The sequence below is a fragment of the Macaca mulatta genome, chromosome 1 (assembly GCF_049350105.2).
Source record: "Macaca mulatta isolate MMU2019108-1 chromosome 1, T2T-MMU8v2.0, whole genome shotgun sequence".
NCBI lineage: Eukaryota > Metazoa > Chordata > Mammalia > Primates > Cercopithecidae > Macaca > Macaca mulatta.
The window spans coordinates 155,537,193-155,552,945 of record NC_133406.1 but is presented as its reverse complement, the minus strand read 5'-3'; the positions used below and the strand labels follow the sequence as shown (position 1 = coordinate 155,552,945).

The 15,753-nt window shown below is 40.5% G+C and overlaps 2 protein-coding genes across 7 annotated transcripts in view; one reads left to right on the top strand and one right to left on the bottom strand.

Annotated features, from left to right (window-relative positions):
- The window catches only part of DNAI3 (dynein axonemal intermediate chain 3), a 142,214-nt gene that overhangs the window by 19,023 nt on the left and 107,438 nt on the right, over window positions 1–15,753 (top strand). The gene's annotated exons all lie outside the window — the stretch shown is intronic.
- MCOLN3 (mucolipin TRP cation channel 3) overlaps window positions 2,229–15,753 on the bottom strand; it is a 32,067-nt gene continuing 18,542 nt past the window's right edge. For 2 of the 3 annotated variants that reach the window (XM_001108412.5, XM_077953479.1), the window contains 7 exons: window positions 13,657–13,756; window positions 10,314–10,426; window positions 10,081–10,230; window positions 6,430–6,531; window positions 6,201–6,323; window positions 5,206–5,412; window positions 2,229–3,391 (listed from right to left, as the gene is read on the bottom strand). In XM_001108412.5, the coding sequence (XP_001108412.1) occupies window positions 3,257–3,391; window positions 5,206–5,412; window positions 6,201–6,323; window positions 6,430–6,531; window positions 10,081–10,230; window positions 10,314–10,426; window positions 13,657–13,756 (930 nt within the window). In that variant the 3' untranslated portion in view covers window positions 2,229–3,256. The remainder of the gene's footprint in view (window positions 3,392–5,205; window positions 5,413–6,200; window positions 6,324–6,429; window positions 6,532–10,080; window positions 10,231–10,313; window positions 10,427–13,656; window positions 13,757–15,753) is intronic. The other variant, XM_028831906.2, reaches the window with a different exon arrangement.

Genomic DNA, 15,753 nt, shown 5'->3' with positions numbered 1-15,753 from the left:
TTCTTGGGGTTTCTTTCTTGACTACTGTGGTTTCTCTCTTGAGTGATAGAAGACCATTCTGAATCCTGAGACTTATAAACAACTTCTTATTTGTAGCCCCAACAAAGGGATTTATCTGTTCCTGGTCAAGCTCTGGACCCTGCAGCCACCACAAACCACTTGTATCGGAATCACTTTGTGTGCCGGCTAAAAATGGCAGATTCCTGGCCTCCCCCAGGACATGATGAATAAGAATTTATGCTTAGGCTTTGATAAAGAGAAAGAGAAAGAAAAGAGAGAAAGAAAGAAAGAGGGGAGAGAGCGAGAGAGAGAACGAATATCTCTGCTGGTATTACCTGTACATTCATAATTTTAACAAGATCCCCCAGTGGGCTGGGCGCGGTGGCTCACACCTATAATTCCAGCACTTTGGGAGGCTGATGCGGGCAGATCACTTGAGGACAGGAGTTCAAGACCAGCCTGGCCAACATAGCGAAACCCTGTCTGTACTAAAAATACAAAACAAAATAGCCACGTGTGGTGGTGTGTGCTTGTAGTTTCAGCGACTCTGGAGGCTAAGGCACAAGAATCGCTTGAACCTGGGAGGCACAGGTTGAAGTGAGGTGAGATTGCTCCACTATACTCCAGCCTCTAGCTTGGGAAACAGAGCAACACTCTATCTCAAAAAAAAAAAAAAAAAAAAAAAAAAAAAAAAAAAAATCCCCTTATGCTTACAACCCTGAAAATCATTATGGCAGGAGGAGGGGACAGAGAATCTGACTTCCTGAAAAAGGGGGTATCATCGACAAAAATCCAGCCCTGATTTCCCGGGCTAAGGAGACTAGAAGCCTGGAAGAAAAACATGACTTCAATTCTATGTTCTTTCTTACAACTGCCTTGGCATTCTCTATGGTACATATATACATGTAAGGATAACTCTAAAATGACTGGCCCATAATTTATCTGCCTACCGAGATCAAGCCATTGTACTGGTTTGAGGACAGTTCAAAAAAGTCAGTCAGTGCTATTTCTTTCAGTAGACAGAAGAGCTATTCTCTCATGGACATCATTACTAAAAATTAAGCCTTGGAATTTATCAGGGACTCCTACCACAATAAGAGAGCCTGGAGAATCAGGAGAGAGATGTGAAGGCACCAAGTCACTGGCTGTGATTCTACAGAAGAAACATAATGACTTCAGAGCAAAGCAAAACTCCAGGCTGAACACTGGGTCAGTGGTTTCATGTTTCCATTGAAGTACCGTTAGTCTAAAAATCTCACAAGGTATAAAGAAAAAGATTTATCACATAATAAACATTATTTCAAAACTCACATAGAATTCTAGTAATTTCTAAAAATGATAGTATTATAAATATTAGAACTGTCCCCAAAACAGTCACTTAGATATTTAGATTTTTTTATTTTTTAAAGCCTCAGGTACTTCAGAAACAACTTACACCTGTTATAAAACCTCCCATTTCAACACCTGGAGTCATTATTATGACTGTCATTATGATTAAATAATAAAATCTCAGTAAAACAAAGTTAGAAATTTAAAAATCAGTGTTTTTTTTTAAAAGTTTGCTTTGAGATCTTTGCTGTATATAATTGAATTCACTTCTACTTGAATAAACAGTAAACACAATAAATATTCATGTGTTGAAAATCCATGCAGTTCTCAATTAGCAGTCTATAAGGCAGTCTATAAGGAGACTATTTCTATGTCTTTTTACAGCACACATTTCTCTTATTTTAAAATTTTAAGCATAATTATTTTCACGTATATGTGTGTGTATACATATTTGAGACAGAGTCTCACTCTGTCACCCAGGCTGGAGTGCAGTGGCATGATCATAGCTCACTGAAGTCGACTTCCTGGGCTCAAGCAATCCTCCTGCCTTAGCCTCCCAAGTAGCTGGGACTACAGGCATGCACCACCATGCCAGCTAGTTTTTTCTATTTTTTGTAGAGATGAGTCTCACTATGTTGCCTAGGCTGGTCTTGAACTCCTGGGCTCTAGCAATCCTCCTGCCTTGGCCTCTCAAAGTGCAGGGATTACAGGCATGAACCACTGTGCCCAGCCCTGAAATATTTGTAATGTGAGTTATAGAACCTTGCCCCATGAAACCACAGCCTCTCACCCCAAAACACTTTGCTGTGAGACATAATGTGCCTATGAAAGGTATAGTACATCACTAGTTTTAACAGGTTGCTCAAGTACTAATAAAATAATCACTACTTGATCAAAAATGCATTTGGTATATGCTTTAATTTCATGCATATATAAGATACTCTTTTTACTTTCTACTTTAACACTCAAGGAGGATAGAAAACTTGTAAATGAGTATTTAAAAACCTGATCCTCTTAAGAACTAAAAGCAGAATCAAATAACAGTTGCCTTTCATAACCAAATGCAGTCATATGCTGGATAACAATGTTTTGGTCAACGATGTACCGCATGTACAATGGTGGTCCCAGAAGATTATAAAGCCATATTTTTACTGTCCCTTTTCTATGTGTAGATACTTACCATTGTGTTACAATTGCCTACTGTATTCAATACAGTAACATGTTGTACAGATTTGTACCCTAGGACCAACAGGCTATACCAAATAGCCTAGTGTGTAGTAAGCTGTACCATCTAGTTTTATGGAAGTACCTGCTATGATGTTTAATGACAAAATCACCTAACAACACATTTCTCAGACTGTATCTCTATCCTAAGTGACACATGGCTGTATCACATTGTTAGCTGGCACATTCTCATTCTGGTGCACTCTTATTCTTCCTTTTAACGGAAGATTTTAAACTGCAATGATTACTGTATATATGGTAATGACCCCCAGTCTCTCAAGGATGGACTCCTGAGAGTGGTCCAAGCCAGGGTTACTGAGTTGTCCAAAGTCACAGTCAGACCAGGGATTGTTTTCCACTGATTATACAGTCCACACAGTCAGAATAGCGGGAAGCAAGAGTTTCAGAGCAAAAGAGAGGCACAGAGAATACATTCTAAAGCCATGGCAAAATAAACAAGAAATAATAATAATCCAATAGCTTTCCTCATTGAAGTTATTTTTAAAAACAAGCCCAGCATAAAACTGCAAAGACATTAAATATTGCTTTTTAAAAATATAAACAGTTATTGGTAAATTATAGATCTCAATTAGCTCAAAATAACAGTCTTCAAACATACTACATCTGATCTCAGAATATCCATATAGTCTTCCAACTCTGCTACACATTATGTTTTCCTCTAAAGTACAGATAAACCTGATAGCTACTTTTTACAACAGCAGAATAAAGATACTGGAGGGTCATCTTCTAATCTGTATTTTCCGGAGTTGGGTAGATCTTTGCACTCTGATATAAATGTACGAAGTTCAGTCTCTGGGAAACCATCTTGTTGGTAATGCTAAACAGAAGAATGTTAAAAGCTTTCATTAATAAGCCCCTTGAAAACAGCTTCATTCCAAATTCAAAATGGATCATTTGGCAAGGGAGGGGGTTTTCTACAGAGAGAGTATAGTTACTTCTGAGTACCTGCAAGGAGATGTAGCCTCTAGAGTCACTCAGGTTTGGCGGAGGTAAAGTGGGCCTGGGATTCTGCAGCTGCCTACCTGAGCTCTCTTTCTGGGTCCACTGAAACTCAAATGGGCACACTGAGTCTAAGTCTTAGTTGTCCTTCCAGGGAGAATTGAGTCAGCCCCATCCCAAGTCGGAGAACCTCTGTCACTACTCTGCCCTGTAGGCCTGTGACTTCTAGACCAGTGTGATGCAGGCATTTTCGAAGGAATATGGTTCAGGCCACAAGAAGCCCAGTGGATCTAAATTAACAAGGTTTTCTAGCAGGCTAAGAGATGGAAATCCCTGACCTCACCCAGAAGACCTCATCACAGTCTTGGACTCTCCTGAGCTGGCCCAGGTGTCTGGATAAAGGTCCGAATGCTGTAAGGGAACTTTCCAATCTGCACACCCTTTTGGAGTCAGTCTTCCAGGCAGACAAGTTTGTTTAAGGGCCTCATATTTATATCAGTTTGGGACCTAAAATTTCTAGGACATGCCATGATTAGAAAGGATCAAAAGTAACTTAGCTTGCCCATTTGGCAAGGGCCCTGAGCCCACAGAGAGAGGTTAGCATCTAAAATATGAGTTTCAGGCTTATGTCATCAAAGGTGAAAACTCATGTTACCCTTAGAGCTCTCAGATGTCACCCTCGAATAACACATAGTTCTCTGCATGCAGAGTTGGAGGCAGTGAACTTTTAGAGCACCATTTGGAAGGATCTGAAGTTACAACTACATTCTTTCCCAGTTGCCTTGGTGATCCGAAGGACACATCTGCTGAGCAGATGAGAGAGCAAGGAGGACATTTGGTCCCTGTAATCTTGTTCAGTAAGGATGAAGTCACAGCCCTGGCTTCATGAGCAAAGTATTCATCATTATCAGCTCCAAACCAAGGCATTCTCTTTATCCCTAGGGCCAATCACATGGCTTCATGTTTCTTTACCCCTCTCATACCCAGAAAGAAAAGTCCCCAAGTGGAAGTGTCTATGCCACAAATACACCTAACAATATAAGGTTATCGGAAATGTAAACATATGTGGATAATTATTCTGCCTTTCCATATTTCAATGGGCTCAAATTGATTTTTAAAAGATCTTACATGAATGACAATAGTTTTTCAGTTCAGGTATCTGACTGTATAAAGCTACATGCTAGTACTGGACCCATTAATCCTTTTGCTATTCTGGAGGCTGGACCCTGGGCTTGTGCCCTGCAGGGCCTTGCAAAGAGCAATGGGCATAGTTACAGTACAGTCCAAACAAAGGGGTCAATTTTTCTTTATGAAAATTGGATTTTTTGTGTTCCCCACAATATTTTGGCTTGCTGAAATGCCATATGTTTTATTCACTCAATATCTACTAACCCTTTTCATTCTTTATTTAGTTTTTCACTCTTTACCCCCCAGACTTCTAACGACCCTTATAATTCTAATAAAAGGTTAGAAAGCTTGTATGAGAAAGCATAACTACTTAGAGACTAAGACTTTCAACATTCAATTTTTCCTCTATTTCTGTTTATCAGTCTCTAAAAATAAGGTCTTTTTTTGCTATCCTGAAGAAAGTAACATTCCATCAACTTTTCTTCTGCCATTAGGTACTGAATTTTACTGCTACTCCAAAAGTTATAGGACAATGCTACTACTTAAGGCTCTTGATAAACGTACCTTAATTGTTTCATATGTATCAGTGATCAGTGCAATGAAGAGACTTAAAATCATATATATGAAGAGGCTGATGAATGAATAGAGGTAAATTCTACTAAACAGCCAGACCAAGTAACTTTTTTGCTGCATTTTTGCAAACGTGGCAAACATATCGTCTCCATTTATCAGAGAGAAAAGGCACTCAGAGACCATGTTCAGAGAACGAAACTGGAAAAAGAAAAGAGAAAAGTTCACTTTATTCCATGTTCCTTCCCATTGGAGACCTTTGTTCATGACATCATATTAAAGATAATGGGACCAGATAACCCAAGTTACCATTTTCAAACAAATAACCTGAGGTAACCACACACATTTGCTTTGTGATGCATATAACATATATAAGCCTACTATTTTTTTCCTGGGACAAGCAGCTTTCTCTTGGAGTAGCCTGAATCAAATGCAGGAGCTGGGCTGCACCCTCAGTGCTCTTCTGAATCAAGCCTTGCATCTGCCCTTTACCTTAAAGAGACCTTGAAATGCCTGTGCAGAGATACCCAGGTCCCAACCATGCATGCTCATACATTTCATTTTAAAGTTTATTTCATTTAAGGGCATAATATTCCAAACTATAGCTGTGGTAACAAAATTTTCAAATATTTCTACAAGTTTCCCCCTATGCTACTTTTTAAATAAAGTCACATTTTGAGAAGGCATATCTGAATAGACTGCTCTTGGATATATCGATGAATCAAATTGACTAAATTTGACTTCACTGGTGGTAAACGGAACTTAATTACCTGATATATTGCAAGAAAGAATTTGAGACAGTTGAGTACATCAAATATTCTCTCAAGCTGGTCACACCCTATCACTTTATAAATATGGCACTAGATATACTACCTTCAACATTTTAAGCTGAATCACAAAATAAAAGGAGTTCATTGAAAAAGGATAACAAGCCACTGGCACTATGCTAACGGCTTAACAGTAATAGGAAAAAAGTTGTTTATCAGTACCTTGTCATGGTAAGGCCCCAGCACGATCCATCCACAGAAGCAGTAGCCTAAGTAAATCATAGCTGCACAGCAGCAGAACCTGATGACATTGGGCAGTGCTGCCTGAAGGGTCAAAATGAGGAGCTGGGAAAGTAAGAGAGGCCATTAGAATCGCTTTGTCCTTTAGCCAAAGCAGTGCAATAACTTTGAGAGAAGTACCAACAGCATGGAGATCCGTGGAATTCCTTACATTGTACTTTGCAAAGAAACCGAGGTATCGGATGACTCCAAGCCACACAAGCATGGTAGAAGTCCCAAGAAGTATGCTACAGACATCATAACTAGTTAGACTCTAAGACAAAGTGGAAAAATGTAATCAGATTATAAAGCAGAAATTCATTTGGCAATAAATATTGAGGTAACTATGAGTCAGGCACTGTTCTAGGTGCTAAGGATAAAGCAGTGAACAAACAAAATTCTCTGCTGTCATAAAGCTTACATTCTAGTGGAGGGAAGAGAGAGACAATAGAAATAAGTTAATAGAAACTTTGGGACATTTGCTGCTGATAATTGCTGAAGAGAAAATTCAGAGGAGGGGATAAGGAATGGGTATGGGTTTGTCATTTTAAATACAGTGACCAGAGAAGGTCTCACTAAAAAGGAGGCATTTGAGCAAAGATCTGAAGGGAGGGAGGGAGCAAATCAGGGGAAAATCTAGGGGAGAAGACTTCCAGGCACAGAGACTGGCAAGTGCAAAGGCCCTGAGACAGGAGGGTGCTTGGCAAGATAGTGCATCTGGCTGGAGTGAGCAATAGAAAAAGTATACAGTTACAGAGATAAGGTGGCACTCACCAAGTTTGTCTTTTCCTCTAACTCAACTGGGGAGATTTGAGAACCACAAACAGAGGTGACACGATCAGATGTTGGCTGCTGTGGTTGAGAGCAGGTTGTTGGAGGAGTGAGGAAACTATTGCAATAACATAAATGAGAGATGGTAGCTTCGACCAGGCTGGTAATAGTGGAATTGATGAGGTGATTTTTTTTTTTTTTTGACACAGGGGTCTCACTGTGTCACCCAGGCTGGAGTGCAGTGTCACAACCATGGCTCAATGCAGCCTTGACTTCCCGGGCTCAAGAAAGCCTCCCACCTCAGCCTCCCAAGTAGCTTGGATTACAGACACATGCCACCTTGACAGCTAATGTTTTTTATTTTTCATAGAGATGGGGTCTCACTGTGTTTCCCAGGCTGGTCTGGAACTCCTGTGCTCAAGCCATTCTCCTGCCTCAGCCTCTCAAAAGTGCTGGAATTATATGAGCCACAGTGCCTGGCCAATGAAGGTAGAACAATAGGATTTCCTCTTGGATTAGATATGGCAAAGAGGAGATTAGTGAAAGAGAGGAGTCTGTGATGAATCCATGATTTTTGGCTTGAGTAACTGATGAGAGTTACCATTAACTGAAATTAGAAAGGCTATGGGAGAAGCAGGTTTTGACTGCAGAGGTGGGGGCTTTAGATGTTCTGTTTTAGGTGTGTTAAATTTGAAAGGAAAAGCAGACATCCAAGTGGAGATATAGACTAGATGGTGGATATGCAAATCTGGAGTTCAGGGAAGAATTCTAAGTGGGGGTATAGATTTGAGAATCATTGGCAGATAGATACTAAGCTATGGGACATGATGAGATTACCAAGACAGTGGTAGAAAGAGAAGATGTCCAAGCACTATGCCTTGAAGCATTATCACCTTAATAGGTTGGTGAGATGAGAGGGAACCAGCAAAGGCAAGTCAGAAGACCAGCCAGTGACTCAGGAGGAAAACCAGGTGATAGTCCAGTGAAAGCATGTGCTCGGCAGTGTTCGAAGCTGCTGCTAGGTCAGGATGAGGGTACATAGTTGGTTATTGGACTTATCAGCATGAGAGGATGCTGAAAAGAACACTTTCCTTGGAGTGGCAGGGCAGCCTGATTGGAACAGACATAGAAAGAATGAGATTTTGGGGGGCTGTGAGGTGGGAGGATTGCTTGAGCCCAGGAGTTTGAGGCTGCAGTGAGCTATAATCGCGCCACTGCACTCTAGCCTGCGCAATAGAGTGAAACCCTATCTCTTTAAAAAAACGGGTGGGGGAGGGGAGAAGCAGAATTAGAAACAAGATTAACTACTTTTTTTTTAGATATTTTGCCAAATAAATGAGTGTAGTAAGTTAGGGGGAGGAATTAGGGTTGAGATATTATCTCTTAAGAAAAGGGGCAAAAACATGCTAATGGGAATGACCTCGTAGAGAGAGGGAAACTGATGATCCCCAAGAGAAGGAAAACTAGCTGGAGCTGTGCCCGTGCATAAACAAGTGGTGATGGCCTCTAGTAGGCAGGTGGGAGGGGCTGGCCCTGAATAGTGGCCTAAATAATATATCCACAGAAAAAAAGCACAGGATATGGGCACTGATGGCAGGAGGCAGATAAATTAGGTGGGGGTTTGTGGAAATTCTGTTTTTTTCTATTATTTTTGTGAAATAGGAAGTAAGGTCAGCAGCTTAGAATGAGGATAGAACAAGGGTATTCGAGGTTTCAGAAGAGAAGAAAACATGATATGATCATCTGTGAGGCAGAGACAGTGAATAGTCTAGAAAAATATAGAAAGATATTTTGTTGGACACCATTCAGGGTTCACTGAAATTAATGATAATTTAGGTTGGTAAAAAATAAAGATTTGCTGCACATCTCTCCCCTTACTCCTCTTTTTTGTTGTTTTGGTTTTTTCTTTATTTGTCCCTAAAGTTAAACATCTATTCCAATAATGCATACTATAGTCACATATAGTGGCAGCTGCTAAGTGTCGACCTAAACCCATTCTCCCCTTCCTAGGCACATGCCTGAGGGGCTGTGTTCCCTGGCTCCCTCTGCAGTTAGGATTGACTAAATTCTATCCAGTGGGATATGTACAGAAATAAAGTTGGCCACTCTTGAGCCAAGCCATCGCTTTATGGGAGAGCTTCCACCATACCGTGTTTTTGCTTCCCATAAGCTGCAACCTGTTTGAGGCAACACAGCAGTAATCATGCAGTCAGGGCAAGTCCTTAAGGGGTGGCAGAGAAACAAAATGGGAGGAGCGTGGGCGCCTGAATGACTGTGAGACGTTGAGCTACTCACCAATCTGTAAAACCCATCCTGACTATTACATAAGAGAGAAATAAGCTCCTATCTTCTCTGAGCCATTGCATTTGGGGTCTCTGCCCGGGTTTATAACCAACTCCCCAGGTGACTCAATCAGTTGCATCAAGACTAGGGAAACATAAGTTTGAGCAAGATTAGTTTGAACACTATTAGTTTTTTAATTTGACTTTTATTTTGTGGGACAGTTGATTTTTAGGCTAAGTTAGTCTTAAAATGGATAAGCTTGTAGCACATCAATGGGAAAGTAAGAAAATGGGAGCATTCTCACCTTGAATGGACGGAGGAAACAAACGCAAGCATGCACACCATAGTGCCTTGACCTCACTTTCCCCTACAGCCCCACTCATTTTTGTTAAATATTCGAGCATTTCTTGTAAGACTTTTTTTTTTAAAAAAACTCTTACCTTAGTTACTTTGGTTGTGTATGAATTTTGGTGTGTGTAAGAATTCACAGGCCCCGCCGAAGAGTCTGAACTCAGTAGGTCTAACATGGTACATTTTTACCAGCCACCCAATGATTCTGATGCAATGGTTTGTGGATCACACTTTGAAAAACTCTGCCTAAGAGACTTTCTGACTAGATTTAAGAAAATTACCATTATCAATTTCAAGTCTACTTGATACACAGTTTGGAAAAAACAATTCATTCTGAAAATTCTCATATTTTGGAAAAATATATTACCATTAATGCAAATCTGACACTAACAATAGCATGATTAGGAAAAAAAATTACCTTAGCTTGGATTTCCATTTTTAGAATTGATCCAATGATTGTTAATATGTCACTAATAATAATCATAATGTACCATCCATTGACAAATTCCATTTGATCAGAAACAGAAACTTCCTTCTTATAATGGAGGAGGAAAAAATTGACAAACTCCTTTAGGGAAAAGAGGGGAGGCACAGTGAATGTCTCTGTCAGTGAAAATGTCAGTAGCATTCCTAGAAAGCAACATTCCCTACCTGCTGAAGCTGAAGTCCTCTAATCACAGATCTAAGGCAGAGGATTAACGAAACCAAGCAAGTCAGAATAACAAAGGCATCAAAGATCATCATGTAATGAGTGTTCTTCTGCACTGAAAGCAAAGAGGATTACATAATGCTTATGTGGTGGGACATTAATAAGGTGACATCTTCTTTTTAGAATCATTTAAATAATTCAAGCATTCTTTCTGGTAAGACAACAAAGAAGCCCTGATAAATGTTCTTCCAATTAGTATTTAAAGAAGGGTAAAAGTCCTTCTTTTAAAAAATTACCACAACTGGGGCCGGGCACGGTGGCTCACGCCTGTAATCCTAGCACTTTGGGAGGCCGAGGTGGGAGGATCACAAGGTCAGGAGATCAAGACCATCCTGGCTAACAAAGTGAAACCCCGTCTCTACTAACAATACAAAAAAATTAGTCGGGCGTGGTGGCGGGCGCCTGTAGTCCCAGCTACTTGAGAGGCTGAGGCAGGAGAATGGCGTGAACCCGGGAGGCAGAGCTTGCAAATGAGCCAAGAACGTGCCACTGCACTCCAGTCTGGGCGACAGAGTAAGACTCTGTCTCAAAAAAAAAAAAAAAAAAAATCACCACACAATTAAAGATCATTCCAAGATCTTTAATTATAAGCCTGTGGTCTTTTGTTCTTGATACAATTACTTCCCTGCATTTTTTTTTTTTTTTTCCTGAGATTGGGTTTCACTCTGTTGCCCAGGCTGGAATGCAGTAGCACAATCAAGCTCGCTGCAGCCTCAGCCTCCCAGGTGAGGGCAATCCTCCCACCTCAGCCTCCCTCATAGCTGGAACTATAGGTATGTGCCACCATACTGGGCTAATTTTTAAGTTTTTTTGTAGAGACAAGGTTTCACTTTGTTGCCATGGCTGGTCACGAACTCCTGGTCTCAAGTGATCCTCTTACCTCAGCCACCCAAGTGCTGAGATTACAGACATGAGCCACCATGCCCAGGTGCACCTCCCTGCATATTCTATTCTATTCATACTTATCTAGGTATAAAACATTTATTATGCATTCACTATGTGCCAGACATTTTTCTAGATGTTAGGATACAGTGGTGAACAAGATAGACAAGGTCCTTGATCTTCTGGAACTTCTATTCTACTACAAAGAAGTAAACAAACACATAATGAAATACTTTCAAATAGAAGTAAGTAATAGAAAGAAGATAAATCACAATAGCTTACATGTATTGAGCACATTTCTTGCCAAACATAGCTCTAAACACTTTATATGTGTTAACCTGTTTGATCTTCACAGCAACTCCAATGAGATAAGCATGATTATCCCCACTTTGCAGGTGAGAAACCTGAAGCACAGAGAGGTCAGATGATTTCCTCACAGTTGCAGGGCTAGTCAGTGGAAGAGTTGGGGGAAAATCTGTGCAGTTTGTTTCCAGTGTCCATCACTCTATGTCAGTGGTTCTTAGCATTTTTTGGGAGCTTGTTAGAGATGCACATTCTCAGGTCCTACTCCAGACCCACTGAATCAGAAACTGGGTTTCTGCAAGCCCTCCAGGTGATGCTAAAGTTTGAGAATTACTGCTCTATATGAGGGAGGTTAGTGTGGGGCAATGTGGAAGCAGAGAGGTTGATTTATATTGCGTAGTAAAGGAAGGCCTCACTGAGGGAGCAGGGGGTTTTAGCTGAAACCTGAGTGGTAAGAAAGAGCCACCCTTATAGAGATTTTGGAGAATCGAAAGTGTGAAGTCCTGGCCAGCATGCGTGGAGCCAATGGAGAGAGGTGGGTAGAGGTGTCAGCCATTGTACACACTCTGCCACAGAGCTTGTCTCTATTTAACAAGTTAGACTGCTCTCTGCTGACAACAAAAGAAAGTACTTAAGACTAGTTCTGTGATGAAGCATCCCATTAATATCTGCCAAGGAGCATAATTACTACATAAATGTCTAAATTGATTTTAGAGAAACTTAAAAATTAAGAAACAAACATTTGAGAGAATGCCTAGGTACCAGACACTTGTGTATGCTCTCATTTTCCTTATTCTGGTGTTTGTAGAGAAGCATTACGAAGTATACAGATGACAAAACAGGCTTGTGTTTCAAATGTGACTCAAGAGCCTCATATATTTGAAGTCACCTATTAGTGAAAAAAATACTATGATGGCAACATTTCATTTTATGTACTGTATCTCATTATTACGTCTGAACTTGGCAAATCAATTAGTAAGAAACTTTAGAACTGTGATTATCCAAGTATAGCCTGAATAAGGCTCATTTATACATTTCTAGACCCCAGACCTACTGGCTTGCATACAGCTGGGGAAACTGCATCATAGCAGGTACCCAGGATGATTCTTCTGCTGATTAGAATCTGAGAACTCCTCATCTAGTGACCATTAAGTCCAGTACAATGTACCATTATGTTACTTATGAGGGACTAGAAAATTAGATAAATTCTTTTCAGGCAATTTCTCTAGTTCAGCTCCAAAATTCTTGACAGTATTTGGTCTATACCTGAATTCTTGTCCATATTTCTAAGAATAGATCCTTTCCTCTTTTAGTATACTTTTTTTTTTTTTTTTTTTTTGAGATGGAGTCTTGCTCTGTCACCCAGGCTGGAGTGCAGTGGCCGGATCTCAGCTTACTGCAAGCTCTGCCTCCCGGGTTCAGGCCATTCTCCTGCCTCAGCCTCCTGAGTAGCTGGGACTACAGGCGCCAGCCACCTCACCTGGCTACTTTTTTTGTATTTTTTCTTTTTAGTAGAGACGGGGTTTCACCATGTTAGCCAGGATGTTCTTGATCTCCCGACCTCATGATCCGCCCGTCTCGGCCTCCCAAAGTGCTGGGATTACAGGCTTGAGCCACCGCGCCTGGCCTAGTATACTTTTAAATGGACTGAAGACAATCGTAATATGTGGGATGCTTCAGGGTCACATCCTACCTGACTTGCCCCTGGCTTCTGAGCCTTAGTTTCTTCATCTGTAAAAATAAGGATTCTGCCTATCTTAAGGGCATTTTAAAATATTAAAATGAAGAAAATTAAGGTGTAAGTAGGTATACAGCATGCACTCAGTAAGTGTTGGTCTGGGAAGGTGTATGTAGGGTTTTGGTGGCATGGGACTGTGAGTACATTCTTGGTCAGGAGTGGGCAAGTGAGGGCACAAGGAGAGGAAGGCCATTTCAGTTATTAATGACTCACATATTGCCTGAAACATCAGTAGAGGTTTAGGGACTTGAAAATGGTCTAATCTTCTATTTGCTGTTCTACATATCCAGAGGGTGGTGTTTTAATAACCATTTTCCATTATTTAATAACCATTCTGAAAACTAGTAATGCTCATCACTTACTTGATCCAGATACATGCCAGTCTTTACATTCTCTGATGGAAATGTCATTATCTAAACTTATTTTAATTCTTCCACTATGGGCCTTGTTGTCAAATGTTATCTGTGAAGACAGGAAAACAGTCAAAAACATACTTAAAGTTTTTGAAACCAAGAAACATCTACACGTTATTTAGGAAACAATTCTTTCAAGGGGACAGGAGACCCAGATTCTCATCTCCAATCTGTTGCTAACTCCGTTCAACCATGGGAAGTTCCTTTCATTTCTCTGTGAAATGAGAAGGATGAACTAGATCTTCTACAGAGACTCTGTAGTCTCTAAAACGTTATATGTCTAGGACAGCATTTCCACTCCAAAGAACTTATATAACAAGGGCACTTCCTCTTGCTCTCCACTCTAAGTACCTCTAGATACCTTCTTCATATGAGCAAGAGCTGGTACAACTGTGCTTTCTCCCAAATTCCGGCAGGACCTCAGCTGGGGGTAGATTTTCAGTGCTGCTATAATTTTTTCTAATACAAGGGCTCATTATTTCGCTTTGAGACATTTCAAGTGGAGCTTTTTTGATTTTTATTCTGGGTCTAGATTTCTTAGTCACGTTGGCACCACACGTATTATAAACGGTTTGGTGACAGGGAGTCAGCAGTCACATCTTGCTTCAAGAATAACCACTTCAGGACACCAGGGGCCAAGGAGGACAAAGCTAGGCCAGAACACCTTCCATAGTTCTACTGTCCTCCTTATGCAAGGACAGGGAAGGCAAGGCAAGAAAATCATTCCGTTTCATTTCTGCCTCTTCTCTTTCTCTCAAGTCCTGAAGAAAAAAAGTTCTTTGAAAACTCTGTCATTTAAATAAATTGTACTGAAGCTTCTCCATATGGGGTAATCAGAAACACTTCAAATACAAGATTTCAAATGACTTTTAAAAGTTCAATCACTGTATTTCTCCTCACGAGGGATTGTAAACTTCTTTCTTTGACAAGCAACTGAGGGCATAGTCAGTGTCTGCCCATATCCCTAATGGCTGCAAGACCCAGCCTATGGCCTCATGCAAGGAGGACGCTCAGTGTTATTTGATTGAGTCAGAAATCCTTGCCACGGAGAAGCCATGCTTTTCCTACACAAAGGGCCTCTGGCTTGTACAAATAATAGGTGCTCACTAAATATCTATTGAGTAAAAAACTGGGGCTTAATGTCAATCACATCTCAGTAAGCTGAATCCCAAACAAAGAAGAAAAATAATGGATGGGATTAGAAAAGATTAGATAGCACAGAAGGAAAAATAGTGAGTTTGAAAATACAGCAACAGAAACTATCAAAAATGAAACACACTGAAAAAAACTGAAACATAAAACAAACAGATCGTTAGTGAGCTATAAGACAACTCCAAGTAATCATATACAGATGTATTTGTCTCTGAATCTCTGAAAAGGTGGGGGCGAGTGACAAAAATATTTCAAGAAATAATGCTGAATATAAAATATAATGACAACTATAAACCTACAGATCCAAGATGCTCAGTGAAACCTAAACACAGGAAACATTAAGAAAACAACACCAAAGCATTTCACAATCAAATTGTTTAAAATCAGAGATAAAGGAAAAATTTAAAAGCCAACAGATGGGAAAAAATATCCCATAAAGAAGAACAAGGATAAAGATGACAGCAGATTTCTCATCAGAAACAATGCAAGCTAGAAGAACAACATCTTTAAAGTGCTGAAGAAAAAAACAGTCAACCTAGATAGAATTCTATAGCCAGGGGCACTACCTTTAGCAAAGGAAGGCTTGGAATAGAATAATGATTACCAGAGGCTAGAAAGGGCACTGGGGAGGCGTGAGGGATAAATAAGGGTTAGTTAATGGGTACAAAGACACAGTGAGGGCCAGGCGTGGTGGCTTATGCCTGTAATTCCAGCACTTTGGGAGGCCGAGGCAGGTGGATCACGAGGTCAAGAGATCGAGACCATCCTGGCCAACATGGTGAAACCCCGTCCCTACTAAAAATACAAAAACTAGCTGGGTGTGGTGGTGCATGCCTGTAGTCTCAGGTATTTGGGAGGCTGAGGCAGGAGAATCGCTTGAACCTGGGAGGCAGA